This window comes from Triturus cristatus, unplaced genomic scaffold (assembly GCF_964204655.1).
Source record: "Triturus cristatus unplaced genomic scaffold, aTriCri1.1 SCAFFOLD_303, whole genome shotgun sequence".
Lineage (NCBI taxonomy): Eukaryota > Metazoa > Chordata > Amphibia > Caudata > Salamandridae > Triturus > Triturus cristatus.
This window is the reverse complement of record NW_028188222.1, coordinates 4,608-30,699: the sequence shown is the minus strand read 5'-3', so window position 1 is coordinate 30,699 and position 26,092 is coordinate 4,608. Positions and strand designations below refer to the sequence as shown.

Genomic DNA, 26,092 nt, shown 5'->3' with positions numbered 1-26,092 from the left:
AGCCAGATCGGCGATAAGACCACAAAACAGGCGATAAGGCGTGTTAGCAGCAGGAAATTAACACCTGATACGACCTAGTGTAAAGTCGGACGACAACCTGCACCATCAAAGGGAGCCCAACCCAGAGCCACACATGAAGAACAACAGATGCCATGGCGCAACAACACCCACCGCCACCACCCCCAGGACCGCTATGACCCCCCCCCCCGGACACCCACAGAGGCAGCGCAGACAAAGACAGCGGACCTTCAGGAAACGCACCAGCCTCACAGACCTAACACCAGACAATGTCAATGCCCACTACAGGCTCAAAAGGACAACCATCCTCCGCATCCTGACCATCATTGCCCACAGGCTGACAGTACCAACACAGCAGACAACCAACATCCCACCTCAGACAAAGCTGCTGGCTGTGCTGCACCTGTTGGCCTCTGGTAACTACCAACCAACAACCACCAGAGTCGGAGGGGTCTCACAGCCAGCCCCATCCAAGTCCCTCTTCCTCACACTTGTCCTGGATGCCATCATCAGCTTGGTACCCCAGTACCTACACGTCCCCCACAATGCGCAGGAACAGCTGGAGACCAAGCAAGGACTATACGTCATAGCTGGATTCCCACACGTGTTGGGGGCAATAGACTGCACACATGTCCTACTTGTACCCCCTGTCGACACTGCACACAATTACCGCAACAGAAAGCACACGCATCCCATCAATGAGCAGGCAATAGTGGACCACCGGGGACTCTTCACCAATGTCGTCACCAACTACCCAGGCAGTGTGCAGGATTCCTTCATCTTTGGACATCCCATATTCAACCAGCGCTTCCAGGATGGCACCTATGGGAATGCACTGCTCGTTGGTAAGTACCAAATGAACACACCACACACCTCTACTCCACAATCATACAACTCACAACTTACAAAATCACATACAACATGCCAAACAACATGCCCACGCACCAGACACAACAGCACAACTCACTGTGGCAACCTGGGCTAGCCATGTACATGAGCCATCAATGGCATGGCACCTCAGCCACACTATTGCGGAATGTGGGGAGAGGTGGAAACCAGGCATGTGCGAAGGAGGCAAGTGACCCATGAATGAGAATGTACACAATGCCAAGTCTGGCAGAGATGTGCTGGACAGACTGCAGTATGCAGACTACAGACATATCCATGTCTACATGCACTGCTGGTGTGTGGAGTGTAGTGGACAGTGGATGCAACCATGTTACCCCAGCCAGTGGGGAAGATCGTGGAAATGTAGCTTCTGACTCCCCCCCTGTAAGCGTGTGCAGAGTGGGCTGGCCAGGCGTACACCAGGCCAGCTGAGGGGTGTGAATAAAAAGCACGTAGCTCTGGCCATGGTTCTCTTCCGGAATGCCCAATGTGTCTGCCAGGGTGGCGCCTCCCGCCACGCCACGAGGCCGACGCCGTGAGCGGTGTTGCCTGCGATCCTGTGCGCCTGCTGCACCCCGGGCCGCTGGTCCCCGAACCCGTCATGCCCGCCCCTGCGCAGCCAGGCCCCACTGCTCACCTGCCGACACTGGCGTGTGTCAAAGAGGGCCCACCACATGCCAGTGCAAGCTCCACGCCCGAGGCCCGCTACCTTGGCAGCCTCCTCAGACCATCACGGCCTCCGCGACACAGGCCCGCTGTACTCCTTTCTCGTTGACTTACACTACCGCTGCCTCCGGCCTACACTACGGTCAAGTAGGTCACACATTAGGAACTGAGTCTTGATTATGCAATGGCAGAGTACACACTTTATGGCTGAGTTTATATCACTGTACTCCCTTTGATGTGGTGCCACCAACTCTGTGCATAGCATTCGAATGACGTCTGTGGTCCCTTGCTGACTACTGCCTTCGGCCTACACTGCGGTCAAGTAGGTCACACATTTGGAACAGTCTTGATTTCTGCATGGCGGAGTTCATATCATTGTACGCAAGGAGACGAGTAAGAGGAAGACGCGGTTCAGTCCGGAGGAAAAAAGGATCATCGTTACTGAGGTAATCGAACACTGCCAACAACTGCTCTGGTGTCACTAACTGTGCATTGCGAGCCAACGACACGTGGCTGTGTGCCCCTGCTGACCGCTGCCTCGGGCCTACACTGCAGTCGAGTAGGTAATACACTGGGAACTCAGTCATGATTTATTTATGGCAGATTTAATATCATTGTACTGGCCTCATCGCAGACTGCATCCCCTTTCAGCTCCGGTGCCACTAAGTCTGTTCCCCGACATCCATGGACACTTTCTGGTTGAACTTTGGTGGCGACTGAGTCTATGGACTGGGGGTTATCTTCATCATTATGTCGATGATACTGACTTTGTGGCAAAAAAAGAAGCTGAAGCATTCCACTCCTCCATTTGCAGCTTCCGGCCGGCTTCTGCCCTCTGGATCATGCCCTGGAGGACACCTTCCACTGTCCCCAGCAAACCTCGGCTACATTCACCTTCGACATCGAAGAGGACCCACTCAGCTCGCGTGGCCGTATCTCACTGCACCGCAAGTCATCGTCCCGTGGCGGTGTGCCTGTGCCGGCCACAGTGCATCCGGGGCCACTAACTCTGTTCAGCTCAAATCATGGACCCTGTCTGATAGCATATTGGATGGCCTCTGGGTCGATGGACTGGAGGTCATCAAGGCCCTGCGTCTGTGGCCCTGCGCTGTCCGCTGCCTCCGGCCTCAACTGCGGTCCACCTGGGCTCACACATCAAATCGAGTCCTGACCTGCCCGGACGTCGCATCACCGCAAGATGCATACGCCACCACCACCAGGACCAACTCCAAACAGGTGCCATAGTTGGAAGTGTCTTACTGCCAGACAATCAGAGTTGCTCACACCTGTCGTGGGTGCCATCCTCAGCTTGATACCCTGCTCAGCTCTTCAGGTGCCACTAACTAAGTGCACCACAACTCACTGACCATTCTGGTTGCATATTGGGTGAACACTGTACTTTCTCCGGCTATCACCATGATGCTTCACAGTTGTTTCTGTTATGCTTGTGTTTTCTGTTTCCGCTTTGTGATCACTGTTCAAGTTGTTGCCAGCACAAACAACTCCACGAGGGCTTACACTCACCCCACACACATCCAGCACATGCGTCACTGTACATGTAACCCTGGCAATAAAGGTGTCGAGTGCATGTGCCCGTAGCAGTTCAACAAAATATCTGAGTGTGTCCATGTGCACATGATGTATGCATTAGGGCCCGTGCCCTACAACGTTACATTGTGCCATGTACAGCGGACACAGCCATGTCACCGCAGGCAGCGGGTGAGATCTTGCACATGTAGCTTTGTCGTCCCCCACTCAATACGTAAGAGGAGTGAACTGGGCCGGCGTACGCCACAGTCCAGCGTGGGGGTGTGGATGATTATACCGTGGCTCTGGGTGTGGTTCAGTACTGGAAATGTGCAAAAGCATGTGTCTCTATCACAGTGTGGTTCTCCATTGGGGAGTGTACGAGGTCCCTGATGGGACATAGACACCCATGTATGTGATCTAGTTTGGCTTCCATGAGGTAGAACCCCACCCCCTTCTGGCAGTATGACACCTGGCCTTGGAAAGCGATGTGTGCTTCGGTGGGCTGCTGGGAGCCAGCCGTAGGGGTGGGTGCGTCCAGCTGTGTTGTCTGTGCAGGGGGTAGGGTATCCTCAATGCAGCTGGGCTGCCCTGCTCCTGGACGTCTATTGCCTAAGATGTCCACAAACTGTTGTAGGGTGTTGGTGTCAGAAGTGTGGAGGTCCTCTTCAGCATCACTGTAGAGTTGTCTGGTCTGCTCTGCTGGAGGTGTTCTTTGTCCCTCTGCAATGTGAAGGGGAGATGCTTGTTGACATTGTGTTGGCATGTATGTTGACGCATTGTTCAAGTTTGCATACAGACGGCATGACAATGTACATTGTGACTATTTGGGAGGAGGGGACTATTTGATGCGGGACAGTGGACATTTGGACTACATGACGTAGGTGAGGTTGTACACATACTTTTTCATCTCATAGTTTCCTCCTATGTCAGATGTAATTGGCCATTTTCTACACACAAGTGGAACAGTTGTGTCCTCTGTTCTGCAGTGTAAGTTTTGCACTGTGTACCACATGGTCGTCCATGTGGATGTGCTGTCACTGCTATGTGTGTGTGCTGCATTGTGGGAGAGTCGCACTTGCAGCTGTGATTTTGCTGCCCCTTATCCCTTGGAGGCGGTGTGCCTTTGACTGTTGTGCTTTTAAGGTGCTGTGATGTTGGCGACTTGGGTCATTTGTGCTCTTGGACGGATTTTGCACTCTTGTGCATTGTTTGTCTGCAGATGTATTGTTGACGTCAGTGGTTGTTTGTGCACGTGGATGTGTCAGAGTGTGACCTGCTCCTTTCCGGATGTGGTCCACACTCAGTCACCTCAGTCTCGTGGCGTGCACAATGTCATGGTGATTGTACTCCAGCCATGCTGCTCATCATGTGGTGTCACTTGCATTGTCAGTGTGGCTCACAAATACGCAGCTTTGCTGTGTGTGTTGTGGAATTGGTGATGTGTGGGGTGGGACCCCTTTGGGCACATGGTGGATGGCGGCCTACTTGATGTTTGTATGTGTGCTGCAGTGTGCCACGGGGATCAGGGACATGAGCCAGGGTCATTGTGGGTGTGCGGTGTGCTACACGTAGTTGTGCATGTGTGCCATTGTGCCCGTTACCCCCTTATCCCCCAGTCCCTGTTCTAACTCACCCTGTTGATGTTGTGTCAGGTCATGTCGAGCAGTGTCCGGACTGTCGACTCCTTGCACCGTATCCACACTGATGACTGTGGCTACCATTTGCTCCAGCTCCTCCTGTGGCGCAGAACTCCCACCTCCATTCGCCGTTGCTGCCTTCCTGTTGGCAGCGGGTGTCTGCTTGGTTTGGCTTTTCACATAGTGCCAGCGCATCTTGGCCTCCTCGACACTCCGACTGCATTCACAATGGAATGCCATTTTTCCGTCTGTGTTGCCATTGACATGGTGGAGGTGACGGACAGTTGTTGTTAGTGTTCTGTCACCTCCGGGATGACGATCCGGTTGTCATGCGGACTGTACCCTGTCTTCCTCTTCCTCTTCTACTTGGCCTTCCCCGACCCTGAGGTTCCTTGCTGGTGGTCTGTGGGGCTTGTGGGGTTCGCGTTGACCTGGGCACTCGTTCCGGGTGCATCCATGTTGCTACACAGTTTATTTTGTTTTTGGTGTTTTTCTTGTTCTGCTTTTATAGTGCATTTACCCGCATGACGCGTGGGAATTGCAGGCCTGTCGCTGGTTATCGCTGATTTTATTATCGCGGTTGGCCTCATCGCAACTTTATTCGCGTTTTGCATTTTTGCGGCGTCACATTGATTTTAATGCGGTCATTTGACGCGTTATCGTGGGACTATCGCATGGTACCGCCAGGTTGAGAATACTACGTTAACACGGTGTTGTATTCCCGCGATAGACTGCGATATGCAAAGTTGCGTTAAGCTAAATTTGCGATGGTTATTACACGTTCTTGAGTATAAGCCCCGATGTTTTGCACTGAAGCACCAAGGGGATTGATATTGTTATTGTTACAGTATATAACAAATCTTTTCCACTTTGCTGCGTAACATGCCCTAGTAGTAGGTTTCCTAGCTTGTTTTAGGATGTTTATACAGTCTGGTGGTATTTGTAAATAACCAAACTCTTTGCACTCAGGAGCCAAATCGCCAGGTTGAGTTCCTTTGGATTTGGATGCCTGATTTCTCCGTGGTTCTGAGTGAGGAGACTGGAGTCGAGATGCAGCTTTTGATGTGGAACTACAGAGAGTTCCAACAGGGTGGTGAACCACGGTTGGTGTGCCCATGTGGGAGCTATAAGAATCAGTTTGAGGGACATTTGTCTGAGCTGCCGAACTACTAGCGGAATGAGTGGGAGAGGCGGAAAAGCATAAACAAATATCCCTGACCAGTTCATCCATACAGCGTTGCCTTTGGAGAGCTGGTGTGGGAACCTGGAGGTGAAGCTTCGGTATTTTGAGCTGTGGCGAACAGGTCTGTGTGTGGAAATCCCCATTCCTGAAAGTAGGGAAGAACCACCTGGGGATGAAGTTCCCACTCGTGGATTTGCTGCTGCTGAGAAGGTCTGCAATCTGATTGTTTACTCCAGGGAGATGTTCTGCTAGGAGATACATTTTTTGATGTATGGCCCATTTCCAAATGGCTTGTGCTAGGCGTGACTGTTGGAGAGTGTCTGTGTCCCCCTGTTTTTGCATATAATACATAGTCATGTTGTCTGTGCGGACTAGGACAGTTTTGCCTGTTTGGTGAGGTTGAAAGGCTTTAAGTGCTAGAAACACTCCTAGTAGCTCCAGGTGACTGATATGGAGGCTGTTGTATTTTAGAGTCCACAATCCTTGGACTGTGTGGGTTTGTAGGTGAGCGCCCCAACCAGTGAGCGATGCATCTGCTGTTAGCACTGTCTATGGAACAGGGTCGAGAATGGGGCTACCCTTTGGATACATTTTGTGGGTTCTACCACTGCAGAGAGTGATGGGTGCGACCATCTACCAACACTAGATCACTTAACTGACCCTGCGATTGGCTCCACTGACTCGTTAAGCATTCTTGAAGGGGACGCATGTGAAGTCTTGCGTGGAGAACAATTAAAATGCAAGACGCCATCATTCTTAACAGTTGCATGAATATTTTTGCTGGTAATGACTGGTTGAGTTGAAATTGAGTGAGAATGGACTGAATATTGTGAATCCTGGCTGCATTGGGAGATGCTAGAGCTTTGTGAGCGTTTATTGTGGCTCCCAGATAAGTCTGTGTGTTGGAAGGCTGTAGATGAGACTTGAATGCATTTACTGTAAACCCTATTGGTGAAGTAAGTGAATAGTAAGTAGCTTGAGTGTGTTGGAGACACATTTGGTAATTGCTGGCTTTGATGAGCCAGTCGTCCAGGTATCGAAAGACATGAATGTGTTGTCTTCTTAGATGTGCTGCGACTACTGCCAGACATTTGGTAAATACTCTGGGAGCAGTGGTGACTCCAAATGGAGGTACTTTGAATTGGTAATGATGCCCCTCTATGATGAATCTGAGGTATTGGCGGTGAGCAGGATAAATTGGAATGTGGAAATATGCGTCTTTTAAGTCTAGAGTGGCCATAAAATCGCCCTGCTGTAAAAGTGGGAGCACTTGTTGAAGTGTTCCCATATGAGAATGCTCTGACAGTATGGAGAGGTTTAGTTCTCTGAGGTCTAGAATAGGTCTGAGGGAGCCGTCCTTTTTGGGTATGAGAAAGTACAGGGAGTACACACCAGTTCCTTAATGTTGTAACGGAGCAGGTTATATGGCTCCTTTGGACAGGAGAGGCTGGACTTCTTGTTGAAGTAGACGTAAATGTTCTGATGACATTTTGTGCAAACACGGCGGAATGTTTGGAGGATTAGTGGTCAGCTTTAGGCAGTAACCATGTTGGATAATTCCTAGCACCCATTTCTCAGTTGTTATGGATTGCCAGATGGGGAGGAATTACAAAAGACGTCCCCCGACAAGTGTTAGATGATTTGGGGGGGAGGTGTACATAAGTCACTGTTTGCTAGAAGAGGGGGATGTACGTGGTGCAGGACCTCTACCCATGCCATTGTTACCTCTGTACCCTGCTCTAAAGAAGCCTCTGGAAGAGGAGGATTGATTGTTGCCTTTGTAGGGTGCATCTGTGGTGTCTGAAGATATGATCTTGGACCCCCACGATAGAAGGTGCGGCAAAAGGAGCCACGATTAGAAGGAGACAGTAAGGCTCCCATAGATTTGGCTACTTCCGTATCCTTTTTCATCTTTTCTACGGATGTATCTACTACAGGTCTAAAGAGACGTTCTTTATCGAATGGTGTATTTAAAATGGATTGCTGGACTTCAGGGTTGAATCCAGAGATCCTCAACCATGCATGCCTCCTTAATAGCCCGCTAGTATTGATTGCTCTAGCTGCCGTGTCAGCAGCGTCTAAAGCACACATAATTGATGAATTTGAGATGAGCTTTCCCTCTTAGGTCTTGCGCTTTAGCCTTATGCTCATCTGGTAGAAACTGAGGCAATTGCTCCATCTCGTCCCATTGTGCCCAATCATACCTGGCTAGAAGGGCCTGTGTGTTGGCAATACACCAGTGATCGGCTGCTTGAGCAGCTACCCTTTTACCAGAGGCATCTATCAGTTTGGACTCTTTGTCTGGAGAGGGGGAGGGGTTCCCTGAAGTTTGCGAATTGGCCCATTTATGGGCATTAGAAACTGCTAAAGAGTCCAGTGGTAACTGCCCTTTAATAAAAGCTGTATCTGATGGTGCAGGGTTGTACTTTTTGTCTATCCTTGGGTAAGAATGCGAGCCCTAACAGGATCTTTAAATATATCATTTGCATGGTTCATCATGCCTTTGAGCATGTGGACAGTGTGAGTGGATCTTTGTGAGCTACTTAGGGTTTCAAATAAGAAGGCCTCTTCTAGGGATTCTTTATGTCATTGTACCCCATGATAGTCTGCAGCTCTAGATAGTAATTCTATGTACCCTACATTGTCGTCAGGTGGGGAAGGCTTTGCAGGGTAAAGGTATGGGTCATTATCTGTGGGTGAATCAGTGTTATAGTCCTTTCAGGGATCTGCAGGCAAAGGATCATCCCCACCATTCCCATCATCCTCATTATCAGGTAGTTGAGGAGAGTTAGTTGGTGTAATTAGCAAGTGATTTAACTGTGGGGAAGGAGGTGATGGAGGAGGAGGAGAAGGGTTAGTACCAACTTGCTTTCTCTTCAAAGGAATATGATTTGTCCTCCATTTCTGGTTTACGTTTTTGAGGCAATTTGGTAGAAAGATGTCCTGTCTTAGGATCAACTTAGAGTTCTTTCTGTTTGGGGTCGGATTTCGGGGTTGGGACGTTGAAACATGGGTTTTGCTGCTGCATAGGAGCATTTTTATGTTTTGGATATGAAGTTTTCCGTGCGGCGTTTTTTTCGGTGCTGAAGGTTTAAGTTCAGAAGCCGGTTTTGGCATCAAATGTTTCGACTCCGAAGCGTTTTACGGTTTCGAGCCCGAAGTTTTCGGCTCGGTGCCTGACTGGCAGAAAGGAGGAGTCACCTATCTCGTGACTGTAAAGACTTCTTCGAAGAAAAACAAATTGCAAACATTCGGACCCAACACTAGATGGCAGGAGTATGCAAAGCATGTGATCTACAGCTCACATGCCTCGAACAGGTAGTTATCTTAAAAATCTGGCATGGGTCCAGCCCTCCAGGACTGCCTTTGGAGAACCCTGCTCTTAAGGAAGCCAAATTGTACTGCTCATGGATCATGGAGATCACATGCACTCCGGCTATCTGTAAGAAAAATGGGGTAATCACCATCACACAGTCCAGAATTACTGTAGTGTGACACTCCCATGATCATCAAGGTAGATGGATCGTCACCAGAGTCAAGAAATGGGACAAGGAATTTTAATTGAGAACATCTTCGCCCCTACTTCGGTATAGTTCTGGAGAGATCTTGACAAAACGATATCTGATCTGCCGGACAACTTGGAGGTGATTTTTGGGAGTGATTTCAATCTCCCTGTGGTTGGGACCCTAGACAGACTGTCAAAGAGTAAATTCTTCAGTAGTAAATCATTTTCACCAATTAAAATATACTGTGCGAACAATAATCGGATTGATGTTTAGGAATTATACAACTCTACATGTAGCAATTATACGTTTTATTAAAACCCACACCATTCCTTCACTATAATTGATTACAAGTTGGGGTTCCCATTGCGGATTCAGAGCTGTGTGCTACCCGGCCGTGCCCATTGGCCGCCTGGAGCTCTGAATGGTTCAGGCAGAGGTAGGCGAAAGCAGACAGTGAGCAGTATGTATATATGTGTATATATATATATATATATATATATATATATCACTGAAAAAACCATAGGTTTCACACACGTTATAGTTAGGAATTAGCATTTAAAAAACCTTAGAAATTCAGTGAAAAAACCATAGGTTTCACACATGTTATAGTTAGCTGGACATTTTACTCGTAAAAAACCAATGAAATTGCCCCGTTATAGTTAGTTCAGCTAACTATAACTCGCGCGCCCGCAATGCACTGCTGATGACGTCACATATTACATCACTCATGACATGGTCAGTGACATCACTCATGACATCACTGATGACATCTCAAATGACATCACTGATGACATCACTGATGACATCATCCTTGTGATAGAGTGGCAGACCTCCTCTCACCTTAATATAAGCTTTGATACACACATTCAAAAATAGAGACTAAAAATTTCAAAACAATGGACATACCAATACCAGTTACAACAACCTCTTCAGTAATTCTAAGATCCACATACACATCCACTCATTCACCAACAGTCCTATACAGTCACTCATACATGTACTCACTCATCATATGTACTCATACATCTATACATCCTGTTACACAATGCCACTCATCCATAGAGTTACTCACACACATAGTCACTCATGCTAATAAAGAATCAAACATACATTTACTTGCATATACAGTTATACACACACCACCACACTTACTTCTACGGAAACTTACACATACTTAGTCTTTTAAACAATCACTTATAGAAACACATACTTATTCATACAGGAACTTTTTCAATCTCTCACTTTCACATATACTCACATATATACACCAATAGTCACATATACTAGTTTAAAACGTATGTAGTTACTCCTGAAGACACTATTGAGACAGTCATTCACTCACTAACACACCCATACACACACTCATCCACCCATACAGTCCTGCACACATGCTGTGTTCAACACATACAAACAGTGAGTCACTCATTCATGCACCGATGCACTACGTAATACCCCCCACCGAACCATGCAGACACTCAGACTGATACTCAAAAAAACAACTAATAACCTAAATAGGCACCCATGTAGCTACTCACCAACCCATGCAGCCACTTATACACAAAGTGAGAGACTGATACAGATATTTACATATTTAAACATTATTCACTAAGCCATGTATTCACTATGATACACTTAATCAGTCAGTTACACAATCAATTTTTCAAAAACAAATCATCCATTTAGACACTTATATACCCATTTATTCTTCCATCGACCATGAGATATACATATATAAAACATATTTAATTTTCAGAATAACACACATTCACTAGATGATGTCATCAGTGATGTCATCAGTGATGTCATTTGAGATGTCATCAGTGATGTCATGAGTGATGTCACTGACCATGTCATGAGTGATGTAATATGTGACGTCATCAGCAGTGCATTGCGGGCGCGCGAGTTATAGTTAGCTGAACTAACTATAACGGGGCAATTTCATTGGTTTTTTACGAGTAAAATGTCCAGCTAACTATAACATGTGTGAAACCTATGGTTTTTTCACTGAATTTCTAAGGTTTTTTAAATGCTAATTCCTAACTATAACGTGTGTGAAACCTATGGTTTTTTCAGTGAATTTCTAAGGTTTTTTAAATGCTAATTCCTAACTATAACGTGTGTGAAACCCATGGTTTTTTCAGTGAATTTGCAAGGTTTTTTAAATGCTAATTCCTAACTATAACGTGTGTGAAACCCATGGTTTTTTCAGTGAATTTGCAAGGTTTTTTAAATGCTATTTTTTTTTTATATTCTTCATTTTTTTCAAACATATTTTTATTTTAATTTTCTTATCTTTTATAAAGACTATGCTTTAATTTTTAAAATCCTTAAATATTTTTTTTATATATATTTTTTTAAAATAAACATGTAAAATTTATTTCCAGATTTTTTTTTTTTTTTTTTTATAGTACGCGTACCGTAAGCTCACGGTAAGCGTACGGTTTACGCAACGTCCGTAATCTATCTACGCTGCTTGCGTATAGTTACGCACTTTGCGTAGCCGCGCGTACTGCGCGCGGGACGCGTGCGCGCTTACGCAACACGCGCACGTTACGCGGAAGTGCCGGGAAATGACTGTTATGCGCATGTGCGCAAGCGCGTGTCTTTTTTACGCGCACGCGTACTTTTTGCCGTAAGCGCACCGTAAGCGTACCGTAAGCGTACGGTAGGTCATGTGATCTTGAAACACAACTTTTGATTGGTTGAAACTACTTTCAGTTCTAGAACTCTCCTACACCACACCCATTCCCCTCATTTCTGCTTGTGATCCCTTGGGAGAAGGAGCTGGTTTGTCTTTGGGATACGATGGCAGAACAGCAGAGCTCTTCTGAGAGTGAGGCTAGCACCAGCAGCACTGTCTTGAGGCAGAGAGCGAGGAAAGTAAAACCTTCTTATGTTTGGGATTATTTTACTTTTCCAGAAGGCCAGCAAAAGGTGAATGCACCCTTAGTTACTTGCAAGCTGTGTCAGCGTGTACTTTCTAGAGGTAATCCTAACAGGAAGTATTCCTTTGGGAATCACACCATGAAGAGACACCTCCAGGATGTACACAGAAGGACACATGGTCATCTTTTTGGAGGTAACTCTTCAGAAAGACGAGCCAGTACATCCACAGCAGCTCAGCCTGGACCATCACCTGCAGGGCTTACTCCTTCTTCTGCAGGTCAGGTGAGCCCTTCATCTGTGGGGGGAGAATCTCCTTTTGCTGGCCCTCTGGAAATGAACCCTCGATTTCGGAAGGTTGATATTCATTGCACATTTTGTAAAGCTCTAATTTGTTATAGGGAGACCAGTGTTTCCCTAGTGAATAACAAAATAGATCAGCACATTTGTAGCTTTGAATGATTTTCCCATGGTTCCTTTCCTCTGTCCCTGCATGAACACAACGGTTCTTTTAAGAGCCAACCTTATCTTTCATCTTTTTTTTACATTTTTTTTAAAAAACTTTTTTTTTTTTTTTTACCGTACGCGTACGGTAAGCGTACCTTTTTTTTATTTTTTAAAAAAAACACTAAAAATCATTTTTCACATTACAAGGTCCTTGAAAGACTACAATTATTACTATTGACTTACCATACTCACTGAAAAAAATATTTATTCATTTGTTTTTTTAAAAAATAGTTTTTAAAATGGTTGTAGTTTACGAAAATTTTCTATATCGATCTGAAAAAAAAGAAAAAAGTATTAATATTTTTAAAACATTTTATAATACAGTACACATATTTACATTTTTTCCCAAAAAATATTTTTGCCTTATTTTTGCTGTTTTCAGAATATATTGCATTTCACTATAAATTGTGAAAGCAATTGCATTCATCATTTTACAGCGGGCAAAAAAAAATAACAATCTCAAAGATTGTATTAAAAAAGCCCAGAATCTCTTCTCACTTAAACTTATCATTACAGAAATGCATATTATTCTTAAAAAATGTCATCTAAAAACAATACTTTTTTCTTTAAAATACCGTCTGATATTTTTGTTTCAGAAGTACATTCACAATAATATATCTCAAATAACTCCAAAATACATCTGATTTTATTTCCTTTAGGCCAAATAGTATTTTTTATTCTTTCCCTGGAATAAATTTCCAAGGGAAAACCATTAAAATTCTAAAGTTTAATCTGTCCAGATCTCACCGATTCTCTGTAACATTTTGGTTCACGAAAATTTTTCGAATAATTTATTTAGTCCACAATAGAATTGCTTACTTTTCCACATGGCCAAATAGTAATTTTTGAAATTATTTTTGAAAAAATTTCCAGTGGCAGTCCAATAACATTCCAAAATTTAAAATGTGCAGAAGTTACCGATAATCTCTAAATTATTGGTTTTTCAAAATTGCATTAAAAATTTAAAAAGTCCACATTACAATTGGTTATCTTTCCTTTAGGCCAAATGATAATTTTAAAAATCTTTTTTCTACAAAATTGCAATGGTAATCCTGTAAAATGGTAAAATTATTTTGTCCAGATCTTGCCAAGTCTCTCTAAAATTTAGGTTTCAGGAAGATTAGATAGGAATTTGCTAAATCAAAAGGCAAACGTTGTTTGAAAATCAATTGGGAATCATTACACAGTGTCCATCCTTTTTCACATTTTAGATAAACTGTGTAATGTCCAGAAGTAACAGTAGGTCCATCATGGAAAATTATTGCAACAGTTACAAAAGTTTTTCCTGAAATTGATAATTGCTGTCCTGTAAACTTCTTTATTAAAGTATCCAATTTTGATCCATCAGCTCTACATCGTTGCATCATTAAAATTACATACTGTCCGTATTCCCTTAAAATTAATGTTGATAACATGTCAGAATTACACTCACCACATTTCATGCTATGATTAGCATCTTTAACTAAGTTTGCAAAAGTGACTGTTTTACTCTCTGGCAATGTCAAATAAATAAACCTTTCATTATCAACAATAGAACCACTTATATTATAACAATTATCACAACTATGTTCCCATTTATAAGAGAGACCAAAAAAAATGTCAATGGGAACTCCTTCTTCTTCCACTACCTGAAGAAAATACATCAAAAATTCGTGAGCATCTTGCTGTTCATTTTGAGAAAACTGTGTTCGTCCTGAACATACATCTAAAAGTTTTCTAATATCAGTAGCACTTTCTATTTGAGTTTTATCTTTACTCAGCTTTTGAAAAAGGAGACTGAGCTCTGAACAGAATCTTTTTCCCTGATTTATTATTATCTGCTCTTGCAAACTTTCCAGATAAAAAGCAACATTCAGCACTACATTTGCGTAGCAGTTGACACCAGAGCTATTTTCAAAATGACATCCTACAACCTGTTCTTCATTTTCCTTATTCTTTTTGCTTGCAATTACATCACTCCTCTTTTTTTTCCTCTTCTCTACATCTTCATTACAGATATTCTCATTTCTCCTTTTACGAGAAACTACACGTTTCTCCAACACAGGATACTGACCTAAATGAGGAGCATAGCTTCTTCTTAATCTATTATACTCCTTTACACAGTTTGTATCAGCACTAACTTTTGAGTCATCGAAGTCTATCATGAATAAACCTGATAATGTTTTGACTCGTGACAAAGCAACATATGCCATACCTTCTTTGAACACACTAGATCCAATGTTCACAAATGCACAATCTACAGTCAATCCTTGAGACTTGTGAATAGTTACAGCATATGCTAGAGAAAACGGAAACTGCTTCCTACGTACATATAAGTCTTTCACAAGCATGAAACGAACTGAACAACGACAAATGTCTTTAACTTCCTCTATCTGATCAAATTTTATTTTTAACCATTCAATTCCATCTTTTTTCTGATAATTAATAAAACCCACAACTCTTCCCATCGCTCCATTTACTAAGCCTTTTTCAACATCCAAATTTCTCCTTAAAAACACTCTACAGTTCATGCAAACATATAGATTTTTTTCTAATCCTGCTGTTTTGGAGATGTTCTTCTCTAGTGAGTCCAATTTATTTTTCAGTTTGCCTGTTACTGTGACAGTAATTCTTCCATCCTCAATTTTGTCCACTGCTTCCAATTTCATGATCTCTTCCTTTTCCAATTTCAAAAGCTCCTCATTGAATATTGAGCATTCACGTAGAGTTGGCATTAAGCAGATGACACTTTTGTTTTCTGCAATGTTCTTGTATATCTTCTCTGCAACTATTTCTTCCTTTGGAAATAAATTATGTAGCAGCCGAGTCTGTAATGCTTTTTTGCCAGCTTCTGTGAGTAGTCCAATCCTGATATCTTTCAGAATACTTCCATATTCTTCATCGTTTGCTTGCCTCATATTAGTTGTAAGTTCCTTGTACTCAAAGAAGGACCAAATATTTGTATTACCGATGCTTCCCAATGACTTCTTCGTGTCTTCATGTGTCACAGTATTAAACACTGGTTGTCCTTTAACCGGAGTAAGTTGCAAAAGATCCCCAAAAACGATGACGTGTTTTCCACCAAATAACACGTCATAGTCTGTCTTCAAAATTTGCTGCATTCTTAAATGCACAAAGGCAAGCATTAAGTTTGATACCATGCTCACCTCATCAATAATGAGAACTTGCATCTTCTTCAATACTCTTGAAACTTCCAAGCATGCTTCTCCAGTTAGCTTGTTGAATTGTATTTTGTTCTCATGCTCCACTGGTAACATTAGCAAACGATGTAAGGTGATTCCTTTTATGTTATATGCTGCTAACCCAGTTGGAGCAGTAACCACACAAGACAAAGTAGAATCTGTTTTTTGCTTTAGGTAGCTTCTGATGACTTTAATTAGGAAACTTTTTCCAGTGCCAGCTTGTCCGCTTACATACATCCTGATTGGATGAAATGATGTGCATGAGCACTCTTTTTTTTCATGTAGAAATCCGTGATCAATTTTGTTTTTGATCTCTTCATAAATTTGTTGCTGCTCTTGATTCAGTTGTCTTTCCAAATTTTCTAAGTCTATAAATGCTTCTTGAGCTTGATTCATAGCCGTTTCCACTTCATTCATGGCTATTGATGCTTCATTTTCAACGATTGGTTGTCCTAGGGGATCTTGACTGTATGTTCCTGAACTTTGGCTGTCCTGAGAACTGTCTCTAGCAATTTCTGCTGCAATTGTAGTTTCCTGTTCAATTTCTTCATTTAACATTTGCAGATAAGTTGAGAATGTACTGCATTGTATGCTGTCTTTGCAAGCATTAAAAGAATCTTCATAGCTCTGGAATTCTCCCAGTAGTTCATCCTCTGAACGCCATGGTTTAAACAACTGTAAAAGAGCCAAGTAGTAAAATTCTTTCTTGTCGGTAGTGTCGCAACTCAGCTTCCGGTGATTTATCAAACTTCCTTTGGTTTGCTTCACCAAACATCCTTCTTCACCAACGACTTTATATTTTCCATTATTGATGTCTTCTGCAGCTTTCCGTGAATAAATGTAGTTCTGCAGCACTTCATAGAGACACATGTTCTCCAGATGATGACTTCTCTTGGGATAATATGTGTCCAACATGTTTGTTTTCAATATATCTGTACTTTCAGGTTCGAACTGTGCCAAATATTCAATTTCTCCAACAGATTTCAGTACCCGATTTCTCATTGCTGCAAGGCCTAAACTTGCCCAAATTATTCTTCTTGACTTCGAGTAGAGACTTGCAGAAGATAATCTATCTGAACATTCGTAGGATCCAATTTCTCGATGCGATAACATCTTCAAACTGAAACTGTACAGCTTCTTACTGACAGTCTTCTCGTGAGAAATCTCTTCCCACATTTCCTTCAATTCTGTTTTTTCTGATTTCGTAATGTAAGACGTTACATATCGAGCAACAGCAATGGAATTGTCAGCAACATACTGTATATCCATGTTAGCGTTCCACATGGATAAAATGACTGGGTTGTAGTCATTTATATTTTTTGATTCTTCTTTTCTTTTAAGGTTGTAGGTATTCTTAGGTGATTTTCTTGTGATAGTATGTCTCACAGCTGACATAAAACTGTTGACTCTTCCATTTGTAAGAACAGGTCTAGGAAATCCAAATCGACATTTAGTGTAGTATTTTTCTTTGCTCTTGTATTTCCGTCGACAGTATTTTCCACACCGATGACTTTGGAAACGTAGAACTTGCTCCTTTAACTTGTACTCTTCTGTGCTTTTAGGTATAGCACATGTTGCATATTCTTCAATGTAAGATAACACTGCTTCATCAGTATCTGTTCCAAACTTTGGGGCATCCTTGATCCACAGCAGCATATGAATATGAGGAGCACCTCTTGCCTGGTACTCTTTTCTCCAAAAGAAATCCACTACTTCTCCAAGGGGTGGATTTTTTTTATTGCAGATGAAGGACATCATAGCCTCAAATCTATGATTGAAATATCTGCAAACATTAACCGGATCCAATGAGCACAGTTCTCCTGCTGTCTTGTATTCGATGTTTTCAATGTTTGAATTGGCCTCTCGTAGAAAATCCAGTAAATCATCCCAAGCGTACTCGGCGCAGCTTAGGGTAAGGAACCATGTTGGTGTTCCTAAATTGCGTAACATGCATTTTAGTTCACCATGGCGTCGGTACCAATATTCATTTGTCCCACGCTGACAAGCCATCAGATTGATCAGTTGTGTTTCCAAATGATCATCTCGGTGCTGCACTTTCTCCATAAAATCCTTAGCAGACACATTTTGTAAATGTACTCCACTTTTTAAAATGTGATTTACTGCATAAGACAGTGCAGACAAGTCGCTTTCAAATAAAAGATGGAACAAATAAGGGATACTTTGTCGAAATCTGGGATCTTCAGCATATAGTCTTGTAGTCCGATACTCAGAAGCTGGAATCTGTTCCGGACGTTCATCGTATCGTCCTCCTTTTCCTTTAGGAAACAGCTGGGGAAAACATCGAGCTTCCAAGCTCTCCTCCCATACACTCACGGGATTTCCTTTTGCTTTCTTCATCTGAAAGAGATCAATATTGTCTCCCATAACTTCTTTCGAATGGAGAGGATGTATGCTAAAATGTTCATAAATTTCTTCTTCCTTTGACTTGTCCACTTTTTCAATTTGTCCACTTGGTGTTTCTGTATCTCCTTGTAAATCTTCTTCTTCTTCTTCTTCTACTATATAAATTGATTCATACCATTTGTTATTTTTTTTCAAATACAAATTTGCTCTTTGTACTTTCCGCACATCTACCAGCTCCTGCCAAATCTTCTTATTCTTTGTAGGTACACCATTAACCAGAATAATTAATGGTTCAGTTTCCAAAGTATCCGCATCAATAGTTTCCATATTTTTTTTCAAATCCAAGGGCAAATACACCACTCTACCTTTTAAACCTCTCACTAAATCTGAAGGAGGTAATTTACCAGTTTTGGGCTCCATACGTACTATGGTCTGGAACGGATGAACACATTGAATGAGTATAGACTCATATGTATTTAATTCAGAAAGTTCAGCAGGAATAGCATCCAATTCTAAATTATTATGTACAGCTCTGGTCGGCATTCTATTTTCCTCTAACTTGTTGTAGCAGTATTTACAAATACGCTGATCTTCACCCAATTCAAAACAATTTTCAAGAAATATATATGTTGCAAAATCCATCCACTTATAATTATCTTCATTTTCACTCTTTCTGTAGAGATCAACATTCCTAGTTTGTTTTCTATAATGAGTTCTGCGGCAACAAATACAAGTAACATTTGGTCTTTCATTAGAGACTATTGCAAATTTTGTTATGTGATCATTAAATGTCTTACTTACACAAGGTTCTACATTCTCTTCCACTTCTGCCTCATTTACTGTGTCCTTCTCTGCACTGTTTTGTTCAGGACCAAAGTAACAAAACTGAATTTCATCAACAACCTTCTCTACATCTGATACCGTTCCTCGGAACAGAGCCCTATTCAATTCATTTAACTTTATTGCTGGACTTTTGGCAAAATACAACCGTCTCACAAACTTTCTCATTTCAGTATGATGAACAGCCAGCATCCTAAAATGATGGAAAACACTATTGCACACTTTTCTAGATAGACAAGCAAGAGAATGACCCTGCAAACCAGTATTCTCTCTCACTCTGCATGGATCCAGACTTTGAAGCACCTTAATCTTTTGTTTTACACTTTTTTTACTATATTCTCTTAGAAACTCTCGAAATCTGTCAATAGATTCCTGACGCACAGTGCAAATACTACTACAATTCCAAGTGTACACTGGGGCTTTAGGACGTCTCCCCATTGCCTCATCTGCCATCACTTGTACCTCATCTCTTGGAACCATTATCTCCTTCTCCATTATGCAACCATTTTTTACTTCGTATGAACGACCTCTGGTGTCAACTGCATGCAGCAAACTATTACTTTGAAAATAGCTCTCTTCATTAAAAAAAGGTTCACTACTTGAGCTATGCATCCACTTTCCTAAAAACACTTTACAAAAATTTGTTCTGTTCACTACTCTTTTGCTTTTGCTTTGTGATTTCAGTACATTAACCATTTTATCTAATGTACGCATCCTATTCAAAATTAATATGAATAGTTTCCTTTTTAATTCTAATGCCTTTGCTGCAATGGCTTCAATTTCTTTTTTTCTCTTATAATATTTAGCCTTTTGCTTATATTTCTTTATATCCTTTATCAAATTGGACATAACTCTTCTCTGAAACATTTTTCTACGTATCTCTTTAAATGCTGTTTTTCTGTTTATGTTAAACTTTTCAATTGCAGAAGGTATATTTGCATTAACTAAATCCTCAATTTTTTGCTGTTCTGTAGGTTTTGTTACATTTTTCCGAGAACAGACATTTTGTACATTTTTGTTTGTTTTCAATATTTTGTTTAGGAATTGTCTTTTTTGCTTACCAGAAGATTTTTTCTTTTTCCCAACATCAGCATCTTCTACTAACTTTGGTCCTCCAGTTGTCCTCAAATATAGTTTTTTTTTTAGCGTTTTTTGAACTCGAGATTTTGTAGGCATCTTAAATTTTGTTCACTGTTCTTCAGCAATACCTGCAAAAAAACTAAAAAAAAAATTCTTTATTGTATTTAAATATATTACTACATTTCTTTTCACAATAGTCACAAAACGAAATTTCTTTGCCAATTTGAATGCACACAAACTCCTCTTTTTTTTTGGGCAAGTGAAAATCTGTATAACAAACTGTCACATTATGAAACCAAGCTGTTTTTTTTTCAGACCACCACCGTGTGTATTCTCTGTGACTGCCTACACTCCAGCAGGGGCAACCAGCCTTAGTGATGCTGAATGTATTTGCATTACAGACTTAAACCTGAAAACCCCACTCGCTTCTAATTACTGTGCATGACTATACATGGCAAGCACATGGGTGTGTGCTAAACCTCTGCTTCTTCCCCCAAAAATTCGCTCCTCTTTTCCATCTACTGCAACTGTGAAATCACCAGAGCAAGACGCAATACATTTCTGCCTATAATTCTTCTATGCACACAGAGTCATGTTTTCACATTAGTGCCAAAACGAAATTTCTTTGCCAATTTGAAAGCACACTTACTGCTCTTTTTTTTTTCGGGCCAAGTGAAAATCTCTTTTTACACTTTGAAATCACTTTTACAGACTGACACATTCTGAAACCTTTTTTTTTAAATTTATTTAAATGCACATGTCCAAGCTGTTTTTTTTTCAGACCACCACCGTGTGTATTCTCTGTGACTGCCTACACTCCAGCAGGGGCAACCAGCCTTAGTGATGCTGAATGTATTTGCATTACAGACTTAAACCTGAAAACCCCACTCGCTTCTAATTACTGTGCATGACTATACATGGCAAGCACATGGGTGTGTGCTAAACCTCTGCTTCTTCCCCCAAAAATTCGCTCCTCTTTTCCATCTACTGCAACTGTGAAATCACCAGAGCAAGACGCAATACATTTCTGCCTATAATTCTTCTATGCACACAGAGTCATGTTTTCACATTAGTGCCAAAACGAAATTTCTTTGCCAATTTGAAAGCACACTTACTGCTCTTTTTTTTTCGGGGGCAAGTGTATATCTCTTTTTTCAATTTGAAATCACTTTTACAGACTGACACATTCTGAAACCTTTTTTTTTAAATTTATTTAAATGCACATGTCCAAGCAGTTTTTTTTTCAGACCACCACCGTGTGCATTCTCTGTGACTGCCTACACTCCAGCAGGGGCAACCAGCCTTAGTGATGCTGAATGTATTTGCATTACAGACTTAAACCTGAAAACCCCACTCGCTTCTAATTACTGTGCATGACTATACATGGCAAGCACATGGGTGTGTGCTAAACCTCTGCTTCTTCCCCCAAAAATTCGCTCCTCTTTTCCATCTACTGCAACTGTGAAATCACCAGAGCAAGACGCAATACATTTCTGCCTATAATTCTTCTATGCACACAGAGTCATGTTTTCACATTAGTGCCAAAACGAAATTTCTTTGCCAATTTGAAAGCACACTTACTGCTCTTTTTTTTTCGGGCCAAGTGAAAATCTCTTTTTACACTTTGAAATCACTTTTACAGACTGACACATTCTGAAACCTTTTTTTTTAAATTTATTTAAATGCACATGTCCAAGCTGTTTTTTTTTCAGACCACCACCGTGTGTATTCTCTGTGACTGCCTACACTCCAGCAGGGGCAACCAGCCTTAGTGATGCTGAATGTATTTGCATTACAGACTTAAACCTGAAAACCCCACTCGCTTCTAATTACTGTGCATGACTATACATGGCAAGCACATGGGTGTGTGCTAAACCTCTGCTTCTTCCCCCAAAAATTCGCTCCTCTTTTCCATCTACTGCAACTGTGAAATCACCAGAGCAAGACGCAATACATTTCTGCCTATAATTCTTCTATGCACACAGAGTCATGTTTTCACATTAGTGCCAAAACGAAATTTCTTTGCCAATTTGAAAGCACACTTACTGCTCTTTTTTTTTCGGGCCAAGTGAAAATCTCTTTTTACACTTTGAAATCACTTTTACAGACTGACACATTCTGAAACCTTTTTTTAAAATTTATTTAAATGCACATGTCCAAGCTGTTTTTTTTTCAGACCACCACCGTGTGTATTCTCTGTGACTGCCTACACTCCAGCAGGGGCAACCAGCCTTAGTGATGCTGAATGTATTTGCATTACAGACTTAAACCTGAAAACCCCACTCGCTTCTAATTACTGTGCATGACTATACATGGCAAGCACATGGGTGTGTGCTAAACCTCTGCTTCTTCCCCCAAAAATTCGCTCCTCTTTTCCATCTACTGCAACTGTGAAATCACCAGAGCAAGACGCAATACATTTCTGCCTATAATTCTTCTATGCACACATAGTCATGTTTTCACATTAGTGCCAAAACGAAATTTCTTTGCCAATTTGAAAGCACACTTACTGCTCTTTTTTTTTCGGGCCAAGTGAAAATCTCTTTTTACACTTTGAAATCACTTTTACAGACTGACACATTCTGAAACCTTTTTTTTTAAATTTATTTAAATGCACATGTCCAAGCTGTTTTTTTTTCAGACCACCACCGTGTGTATTCTCTGTGACTGCCTACACTCCAGCAGGGGCAACCAGCCTTAGTGATGCTGAATGTTTTTGCATTACAGACTTAAACCTGAAAACCCCACTCGCTTCTAATTACTGTGCATGACTATACATGGCAAGCACATGGGTGTGTGCTAAACCTCTGCTTCTTCCCCCAAAAATTCGCTCCTCTTTTCCATCTACTGCAACTGTGAAATCACCAGAGCAAGACGCAATACATTTCTGCCTATAATTCTTCTATGCACACAGAGTCATGTTTTCACATTAGTGCCAAAACGAAATTTCTTTGCCAATTTGAAAGCACACTTACTGCTCTTTTTTTTTCGGGCCAAGTGAAAATCTCTTTTTACACTTTGAAATCACTTTTACAGACTGACACATTCTGAAACCTTTTTTTTAAATTTATTTAAATGCACATGTCCAAGCTGTTTTTTTTTCAGACCACCACCGTGTGTATTCTCTGTGACTGCCTACACTCCAGCAGGGGCAACCAGCCTTAGTGATGCTGAATGTATTTGCATTACAGACTTAAACCTGAAAACCCCACTCGCTTCTAATTACTGTGCATGACTATACATGGCAAGCACATGGGTGTGTGCTAAACCTCTGCTTCTTCCCCCAAAAATTCGCTCCTCTTTTCCATCTACTGCAACTGTGAAATCACCAGAGCAAGACGCAATACATTTCTGCCTATAATTCTTCTATGCACACAGAGTCATGTTTTCACATTAGTGCCAAAACGAAATTTCTTTGCCAATTTGAAAGCACACTTACTGCTCTTTTTTTTTCGGGGGCAAGTGTATATCTCTTTTTTCAATTTGAAATCACTTTTACAGACTGACACATTCTGAAACCTTTTTTTTTAAATTTATTTAAATGCACATGTCCAAGCAGTTTTTTTTTCAGACCACCACCGTGTGCATTCTCTGTGACTGCCTACACTCCAGCAGGGGCAACCAGCCTTAGTGATGCTGAATGTATTTGCATTACAGACTTAAACCTGAAAACCCCACTCGCTTCTAATTACTGTGCATGACTATACATGGCAAGCACATGGGTGTGTGCTAAACCTCTGCTTCTTCCCCCAAAAATTCGCTCCTCTTTTCCATCTACTGCAACTGTGAAATCACCAGAGCAAGACGCAATACATTTCTGCCTATAATTCTTCTATGCACACAGAGTCATGTTTTCACATTAGTGCCAAAACGAAATTTCTTTGCCAATTTGAAAGCACACTTACTGCTCTTTTTTTTTCGGGCCAAGTGAAAATCTCTTTTTACACTTTGAAATCACTTTTACAGACTGACACATTCTGAAACCTTTTTTTTAAATTTATTTAAATGCACATGTCCAAGCTGTTTTTTTTTCAGACCACCACCGTGTGTATTCTCTGTGACTGCCTACACTCCAGCAGGGGCAACCAGCCTTAGTGATGCTGAATGTATTTGCATTACAGACTTAAACCTGAAAACCCCACTCGCTTCTAATTACTGTGCATGACTATACATGGCAAGCACATGGGTGTGTGCTAAACCTCTGCTTCTTCCCCCAAAAATTCGCTCCTCTTTTCCATCTACTGCAACTGTGAAATCACCAGAGCAAGACGCAATACATTTCTGCCTATAATTCTTCTATGCACACAGAGTCATGTTTTCACATTAGTCCCAAAACGAAATTTCTTTGCCAATTTGAAAGCACACTTACTGCTCTTTTTTTTTCGGGGGCAAGTGAAAATCTCTTTTTACACTTTGAAATCACTTTTACAGACTGACACATTCTGAAACCTTTTTTTTAAATTTATTTAAATGCACATGTCCAAGCTGTTTTTTTTTCAGACCACCACCGTGTGTATTCTCTGTGACTGCCTACACTCCAGCAGGGGCAACCAGCCTTAGTGATGCTGAATGTATTTGCATTACAGACTTAAACCTGAAAACCCCACTCGCTTCTAATTACTGTGCATGACTATACATGGCAAGCACATGGGTGTGTGCTAAACCTCTGCTTCTTCCCCCAAATATTCGCTCCTCTTTTCCATCTACTGCAACTGTGAAATCACCAGAGCAAGACGCAATACATTTCTGCCTATAATTCTTCTATGCACACAGAGTCATGTTTTCACATTAGTGCCAAAACGAAATTTCTTTGCCAATTTGAAAGCACACTTACTGCTCTTTTTTTTTCGGGCCAAGTGAAAATCTCTTTTACAGACTGACACATTATGAATCCACCATGTGTAACTACAACAAAAACAATTCCCATTTCTATTATTCATTTCTTAAGTTACCACATACATCCCCTCTCAAACTGTAAACTCACCTTTAAAATTAGTTAGTTGTGAAAGAAATGTGTCACTCAAACAGCAGATTATCAGAGCCAGGATCTCTGTTCTGTACACCTCTCTCCTCTCAGCAGAACCAGATAATGGCAAACTTTCCCTCTATTTTTCCACACATATACATGTAAGTTTCAAATCTCAGTGCTTCCCCCTTTTTTTCAAATGTAATGACACATTTCTATTGGTTGAAAACCAACCCTTTTCCAAAAGTACCCTGCCCCCAACTTGACTTCTGCCTAGTACCCTTCCCCCAACTTGACTTCTGCCTGCTACCATAGCAACAGCTCATGGAACACTGCTGTGTGCAGTTAGGTCAGAAGTTCGACACACAATGTTTCAATTCCACAGAGCAAGAGTGCTTGACTTTTCAAACCTAACTGCAAATCCATAGTACTGTTCTTTGGTTACACATTTTTTTGTACCAATACAAAACATGCTTCTATTAATTTTCACATACAGCCTAGTTTTTTTTCTAGAATGGTATGAAACAGCCAATCAGTTCTTTTTGTTTTGTAAAAAATATGTATGCCTCCATTTCCAAACTGTCTTTCTTTTCATATTGCCATTCTACTGAAAGACACCTCCTGAGTGCATCCAGTTCTCCTTTGAAGATGTTCACAGTGTGGATTGTAGGGCACAGCTATGTCTTCTGGAGTGAAAAGTTTGCAGAGAAAACAGATATGGTGAGAGACCTTGCTTTGCCAAATGTAGACATTAAATGGATTGGTCAGAGAGGGTTAAAGTGGCACCAATTGATGCCATTGGTGAAATCCTTCATGCAAATCCAACACCCTGACCTCATAAT

General features: G+C 41.6%; 1 protein-coding gene across 1 annotated transcript; it reads right to left on the bottom strand.

Moving 5' to 3' along the window:
• Nucleotides 1–12,116: 12,116 nt before the first annotated feature.
• LOC146769252 (uncharacterized) lies at nucleotides 12,117–25,378 on the bottom strand. Its single transcript, XM_085640506.1, has 2 exons — nucleotides 25,269–25,378; nucleotides 12,117–20,423 (listed from the first exon to the last, which is right to left on the bottom strand). Exon 2 carries the CDS (start codon nucleotides 20,378–20,380, stop codon nucleotides 13,916–13,918), a length of 6,465 nt encoding a protein of 2,154 aa, XP_085496632.1. The 5' UTR covers nucleotides 20,381–20,423; nucleotides 25,269–25,378; the 3' UTR covers nucleotides 12,117–13,915.
• Between the last annotated feature and the right edge of the window lie 714 nt (nucleotides 25,379–26,092).

Bases quoted from the DNA above. Each gene is read 5' to 3' on its own strand.
- LOC146769252 (XM_085640506.1), bottom strand. From the start codon at position 20,380: ATGCCTACAAAATCTCGAGTTCAAAAAACGCTAAAAAAAAAACTATAT.